Genomic DNA, 7,110 nt, shown 5'->3' with positions numbered 1-7,110 from the left:
GCCAACCAAAAGGTACCGTTTGGTTTTCTGGTACATTCAGGCAAACACTGCAGTCTCTCTGCTAACCATTTTAAGATGTATTTTTATATTGAAAAGTGTAGATCACTGTCTCATTTTGAAAACAAAATGAAAGAGACAAAGTGCAGGAGACTCAAGGAACTGGTTGGGAACGGGGGTTGCCAGGGGTTGGGGAGGAGGGGCAGACCTAAGAGATGGAGGGGGCCACAGGCTAAGTCCAGCCCAGCACAGAGGGTCTGGGAGCCGGAGGGAGGGGGAGACTCGGGGTTTTCCAGGTGAGGTAGGTGTCGAGGGGTTCAGAGGCAACCAGGATGCAGCCACCAGGCAGAGAGAGCAGGACCATCAGCCCATGGCCCATTGCTCCTGATAACTATGACACGTCCTGTTTGCAGAGCCCGGAAGAGGGGACAGGGGATCAATACATCACTCCATGTTCACACACTCCTTGCTCTTCAAACATCGACGTGAAGATCACCTCCCCTTCCCTTCCCCCACATCTGGATGATTGACTAAATGACAGGGCTGGGGGTGAGGGGTTGGGGGATAGAGGTACCTGTGCCCATTCCTGTTCCTGGGGCACCTGGCCTCCTGGGAGGGGCCTGAGGGTTTTATAAGTCAGGGCTGGGGCACCGAGCAGAGCAGAGAACTGAGGCACCAGGCCACCAGCAGCAACTCGCCTCTCAGCTCTGCAGGTGAGAGCGCCGGGGAAGGGTGGGGAGAGTCCGGGATGAAGGTTGATGGGATCCCCTACCCTCATTAAGTTACCATGCTCACACCTCCGTGTCTCCAGGGCTTGGACCTTTCTCTTAGCCCAAAACTGTGTTAGGTCTCAGCTCCAGGACCCACCCTGGCATCCCAACCCTCACCTTCAAGCTGCCCTGCTGCCTCAGCCCGGGCCCTGCCTGCCCCTCTTACTCCATGCTCACCCTAGCCCTGCGAGGTGAAGACAAAGGCTATTCTCCCATCTCTCAGGTGAGAAAACTGAGGCCCTTTAAGCTTGACCCCTCTCTCCTTTGCAGACAAGATGCAGCGACTGTGTGCGTTTGCCCTGATCTTGGTGCTGGCTCTGGCTGCCTCCTCCGAAGCTTCTTGGAAGCCCAGCTCCCAGTTGCAGGAGGCACTTTTGGCTCCAGGGGCCAATAGAGGCCAGGAGCAGCATGGGCTGGACCGGCTGGGCCCAGCCTCTCACCACCGAAGGCAGCTGGGGCTTGAGGCTCCCCCACATCTGGTGGCAGGTAGGGGCTGCTGGTAGCCGTCCTAGCTCGGCTCACCCAGCCAGGTTTGGCCAAGGTCCCCACAGGCTGGCCCTGGCTTTGGTCTCCAGAGGCTAGGCATCCTTCTGCCATCCTCACCTCTTCTCCCACCTCTGACCCTCAGACCTGTCCAAGAAGCAGGGGCCATGGCTGGAGGAAGAAGAAGCAGCATATGGATGGATGGACTTCGGCCGCCGCAGTGCTGAGGAAGGGGACCAACATCCTTAGAACCGAGCTGCAGAGCCTAGTCACCTCCCAGCCCAGCCCCACCCCCTGAAAAGCAAATCAAAATAAAGTAGTTTCCGGTTGATCACATTGTGTCAAGTGTCATGAGCCAGGGGAGGGAGTTTAGGGGAGGGCTCAGGTGGGAAGGAAAGTTGAGTACCCCTCTAGGGGCAGAGACCATGACTAAGTCATCTCAGTGTCCCCAGAGCCTAACATTGAACAAGACTCTATAGCGTGGGTAGGAGAATGGATGGGGGTGTCGCAACCAATTTCTAAAAGAGAAATCAAATCATGCCACTTCAGGTTCAACACTCCAGTGCTTCCCATGTTTTTTAGAATAAAATCTGGACTCCTCGCCACAGCCCTAAGAGCTAGCCCTGCTGTCCTCTTCCCCCTCATGAGTTCCTTTCTCCCTTCTCTTCCTTTCTGCTACACAAACACACCATGCTCTTTCCTGCTCAGAACCTTCGTCCTTGCTGTTTCCTGTACCTGGAACGCTTTTCCCTGGGCACAGACATGGCTGGCTCTTCTTTTTCTCTTGGGTCTTGATTGAACTGCCTCACCCTGAGACACCAGCCCTTTCTGCTCCTCACCTTTCACACACAGCCCCTGGTAGCTTCTAATCACAACATCGTATTTTCTGGAGAGCACATTTCGCAATCTGTAGTTATTTTGTTTGCCAGCTTCTTGTCTGCCTTCCCAGTTAGAAGGGAAACTCTGTAAGAGCGGGGACCACGTGTCCCTCTTCCCTGCTATACCCGCAGTGCCAAGAACAGGAGGTGCCTCATAAATACTTATCAGACAGATAAACGAGGGACACTTGGTGTTTCACCTATTTTCCCTCATTGTTCTTGTGGCTGTCACAGCATCCTACCCCAGGCACATGCTACTCTCCACCTGAGGGCTTTCAGAACGCAAGGCAGGCTGGAAATTCTTGGGAGTTAGTGCCTTCAGAAGCATCTCTCAGTCAATGTCAGATGAGAGTTGGAGGATAAATACCCCAGGTCCTCCCCCATGGAGCGGGGTGGGGGAACTCTGAGGTGTCTGCTAATCTGTCTCCCAGAGGTCCCCAGCAAGACTGAGTCCTAGTTGCCCACAACAGTAACCTGCTCAATGATATCATTTATTGGCTTCCTTCCTTTCCCTGTCTCACTGCCTTAGGCTGTTATTCATGTTTCATGGGATCACCACCCAAATAAATGTACTTGCACTCAAATCCTGATCTCCAAGTCTGCGTCTGGGGGAACTCATCTTAAGCCAGTTTGTCCCAGAAGGGGGTGTAGGAAGCAAGACCTTCATGATAGGATGCTGAGATTTGATACCTCACCAGTCAGATCCCATTGCTGTGATAAGTGGGATGCTGATAACCCCCAAAGCATCACAGTCACCTGTTTATCCTCTCATCTTACATAACAAATCCATTCTAGCATGCCTACTTCTCTGAGCCTTTTGACTCCATCCTCAATACCCTACTGAGGCAAGTCAGGCATCTTCAATTGCTGTAGACCATTGTTTTGTCCAAGCTTCAAGGAGGCATTCTCAGCGAGGCATTAGACTCCAGGTGTCTGTGTCAGGAAATTAAATCCTGAGTCATAGGAGAGAACCCTCCTCTCCCATATCAATAAAATCTCCTCTATCCAAACATTATACCATTCCCCAGCTCACTCTCCCAGGTCTACCGGCATCAAAATCCACTCCTCTATGTGTTGTCCTGGTTCCTGCTGGTACATATTTTCCATGTTATTTAGGTCCCGCAGCATTTTGGGGTGAATAATTCTTTTCTATTTGGGACAGTACTTCACCACATACTGAGACTTGACCTTAGATTTTGGTTTAGAAACCCTTAAGGGAGGCAGAGGAAATGCTCTCCTCTGGCAAAGTAGGATTCCATTCCGGAGAGATTCCTAGAGATGCGGGAGTTCAAGATTCTTAAGGGCACCTCCTCAATGTCCCACCCAAGCTGTCATGGTCCCTTTTATTTCATTCTGGGACTTCAGCAGAGGAGACCTGCCAGGGCTCTAGTTTTATCCTCCTTTGTTACTCTGCACTCTCACAGTCAGAGCTGGGGCTTGATTTTCAGCACAATCTCCCCTTTGCTGCAGTGGAGGCCATTTGACTTCTGTACCGTATCCTGAGTTAATGGTTGGCCGACCCAAGGCTGACATTTTCTTCCTTCAGAGATTCTCTGACGATTAGCAATAGCCAGCCAATTCCACAGTCATAATCATCATTGCTCTTATCTCTCAAATGCTGAAGCAATTGCATAAGCCATTGCCCCCTCCTCCACCTGTATCCCATCTGATAAGAATGTTGGTAATTGTGATGCTACAGACCCCACAGGGCTGGAACTGTCTGTTGGACAAGAATGCCAACGTGAAGTTTCTGGCAAGTCTCAATAAGAGAATTGCAGTGTAGACCTCTAGGGCTGGCAAACTTTTCTTTGTCGTCATGTGTGTGTGTGTGTGTGTGTGTGTGTGGCTTTGTTTTCAAACCCCTCTTTGGCAAACTTTTTCTTAAAAGACCAGATAGAAAATATTTTAAGCTTTGCAGGCCAAGAGGCAAAATAAAAACTATTGCATAAATACTCATATAACCTCCTAAACTAACCATGTGAAACATAAAAACCATTCTTAGCATGTAGGCCTTACAGAAACAGGTGATGGGCCAGATTTGACCCATGGGTCAGAGTTTGCTGATTCCTGTTCTAGGGCAAGTTCATGCCATCTGCAGAAGAGCATTATTTACTGTTTAAAAAGCCACTTTTTAAAAGTGAATAGCTTTTTAAAAGGGAATAGCTCAATGGTAGAGTGCACACTTAGCATGCAGGAGATCATGGGTCCCATCCCCAGTACCTCCATTAAATTAAAAAATAATAACAAATAAATAAATAAAGCCTAATTACCCCTCCCCCCAAAATAAAATAAAATAAAATAAAATAATTAATTAATTAAATAAAAAGCCACTTCTAGGGGGTGGGGGTATAGCTCAGTGGTAGAGTGCGTGCTTAGCATGCACGAGGTCCTGAGTTCAATCCCCAGTACCTCCATTTAAAAAAAAAGCCACTCCTGGCAAGCTACAGAGCCCTAGAAGGAATGAGCACTTGACCACTAGACATTAAGTCACTATGCAACCAGAGTTGCCCATCACGAGCTGGGTATTTTCAGACCCACCACACTCATAGTCATAAGGTTGGTGGGCCAAGCAGTGATTCACTTTAGGATGAAGTGGTACATTGGAGATGGGGCCCGAGGAGGGCCAGGGACACAAACAAGTTACTCAGTCACACACACCCCCAGGTCGGCTACGTCTGCTGCACCAGCCTCTTCCTCCACTCATCCCTATGGCCTCGCACACAGGAGGGAAAATCTCAGGTCTGGTTCACCAATGGGAAGGCTTGATATTCCGGGAAAAACTGAAAATGAACTGCTGCTGAACTCCCGCCCACTCTGGGAGACAGCAGTAAGGGGTCATCCTTCCAGCGGGGGGAGTGTCACATAGTAGACCTGGTCCCCACTTGGCGTGGAGGGAGGAGTGGTTTGGGGGAAGAACATACAGAGACCTCTGGGCAGCCACAGGTGGATCACCTGATTAGTCAGGGGATGTGTGGGAGCAAGATTAGAAAATCTGAGACAAAGACTTCTAGGGAAGAGACAAGTAGATGGGTCCATGGAGGGCAGCACAGAGCATCCGGATCCTTGTGTCTGACATCAGTGCCCACCCGAGAGCATCCACCTGAACAACCAGGTGGACAGGATGGCTCATCCAATGGAGGTCAGCTCGACAGTATCCGACCACTCCATATTTGCACTGTGGGCCCATGAATACAGTGACACTGGTGGCATGGGCCCGACAACCAATCCAGCTGCTTCCCCTGCTGAGCATCTGACCTGCCAGCGGCAGAAATCAATTCTGAGCCCTGGCTATGGGACCAGGCCGTGAGAGGACCCACAAGCCACTTGCTGGTGCGTTGATTACACCAGAGACCTTTCACCCTAGGAGGGGCATTGAACCATCCTGCGGGGGACTGGTTCATGTTCTAAGGCTTCCTTTCTGCCTGTAGTGCCTCCACCAGCACTACAGGACCACAGGGTGTCTAAGGACTTACAGTGTGTGGCTTGCCATCACAGGACCCGTAAATCAGGACCTCAGATAAGGGGCCTGCTCGATAGTAAAGAAGGTGCAGCAATGAGCAGGTGACCATGGATCCACTTGCTCTCCCAGAGTCCACATCACCAGAGAACAGAAGGCTGAGAGAATGTTGGAATTAAAGGCTCAGCTAAGGCACTGACTTGGGATGCACCCCGAAACCTGGGATGCGTCATGTACTTTGAACCAGAGATTCATACAGGGTGTTATATCCCCAACAGCCAGAACACAGGGGTCCGGGAACCCAGGGGCAGAGTGGAAGTGACCCTCATCACCGTCCTTGCCAGGGGCCCACCTCAGGAATTTGTTTCCTGTCCCCACAATTTTAGACATTTCTGGACTAGAAATCCTGGTTCCTGGGGGAAATGCTTCCACCAGAGAACATAGTGAAGATTCTCCTTAAGTTACAGGGCTGCCTGGTCATTTCTGGCTCTTTATGCCATTAGACCAGTTGGCAAGGAAAGTTCAATTACTAACAGGGCTTACTGACCCTGATTAGCAAAGGGGCTAGGATCACTGCCTCATAACGGGGGCAGGAAGGAGTACTTAGGGTCTGGAACTCAGGGGAATTCGCTGGGGCGCCTCTGAGAGCCTCCTGCCTGGTGACATTGATGGTTTGACCAGGGCCTGATGACCAAGGGTTCAGACCTCTCAGGAATGAAGATCTGGGTCTCTCCACCAGGAAAGCAACCCGGACCAGCCGATGTGCTGGCCAGGGCGGAGGGGACTATAGGATGAGCGGTAGAGGAAGGAACTGAGGCATGTCTAAGGATTCAGGACCAGTTGCAGCAGTGGGGACCACAGCTTACACCATTCGCCCTCCAGATGTAATTTTTCTTTCTAAGATATTGTGACCAGCTACCAACTTAAAGAAGCAATGTCAGGCCAGGGCACGCCACATGGGGCTTGAGTGCATCTGAGTGGCACAAGGGGTGGATTGTAGCCAACACCCAATGACCTGCCCGCATCCTGGGTGCTCACCATTCCAGCACATGCTGATCATGGTCCACGACAAGCGGTTACTCTCTGCGTGGGGTGGGAGGTGCCTTTTCCTCAGCCCATGCAAGAGGAGGCGAGAGCACCAGAGAGTTAATGCCCACAGGAGCCGCCCTCAACCAATGATGAGAGTTGGAGGATGCAGGCCCCAGCTTCCTCTGGGTGGGATAACTGAAATGGGTTCTGTATCAGTGTGTCTCCAACTTTAATATGCATGTGCGTTACCTGGGGACCTTGTTAACATGCAGATTCTGATGATACAGGTGTGGGGTGCAACCTGTTCCAGATATCTGATAAACTGCAGATATTAGTGATGCTGGGCCACAGACCACACTTTGCAACGGGCTCCACTCCCTCCCAGAGCTTCCCAGTAGGACTGAGCCTCCATCACCTAAGCTTCCTTCTCTGCTTAATTCCCCACTCCCCCCAAGAGTGCTTCCTGGGATCACCTTCCAAATAAACCACTTGTTTT

At 51.0% G+C, this 7,110-nt stretch overlaps 1 protein-coding gene across 1 annotated transcript; it reads left to right on the top strand.

Moving 5' to 3' along the window:
- Positions 1–647: 647 nt before the first annotated feature.
- Positions 648–1,525, top strand: GAST (gastrin). Its single transcript, XM_006219247.2, has 2 exons — positions 648–1,253; positions 1,396–1,525. The coding sequence occupies exons 1-2, from the start codon at positions 1,043–1,045 to the stop codon at positions 1,497–1,499; spliced, it is 315 nt and encodes a 104-aa protein (XP_006219309.1). The 5' UTR covers positions 648–1,042; the 3' UTR covers positions 1,500–1,525.
- Positions 1,526–7,110: the final 5,585 nt, after the last annotated feature.

This window comes from Vicugna pacos, chromosome 16 (assembly GCF_048564905.1).
Source record: "Vicugna pacos chromosome 16, VicPac4, whole genome shotgun sequence".
NCBI lineage: Eukaryota > Metazoa > Chordata > Mammalia > Artiodactyla > Camelidae > Vicugna > Vicugna pacos.
The sequence above is the reverse complement of the archived record's forward strand: the minus strand, read 5'-3'. Positions and strand labels throughout refer to the sequence as shown.

What these genes read in the sequence shown, in the direction of transcription:
- GAST (XM_006219247.2), top strand. Translation starts at nt 1,043, where the DNA reads ATGCAGCGACTGTGTGCGTTTGCCCTGATCTTGGTGCTGGCTCTGGCT. An exon ending in TCCCCCACATCTGGTGGCAG is followed by an intron (nt 1,254 to 1,395) that starts GTAGGGGCTGCT and finishes TCTGACCCTCAG; the next exon opens with ACCTGTCCAAGAAGCAGGGG.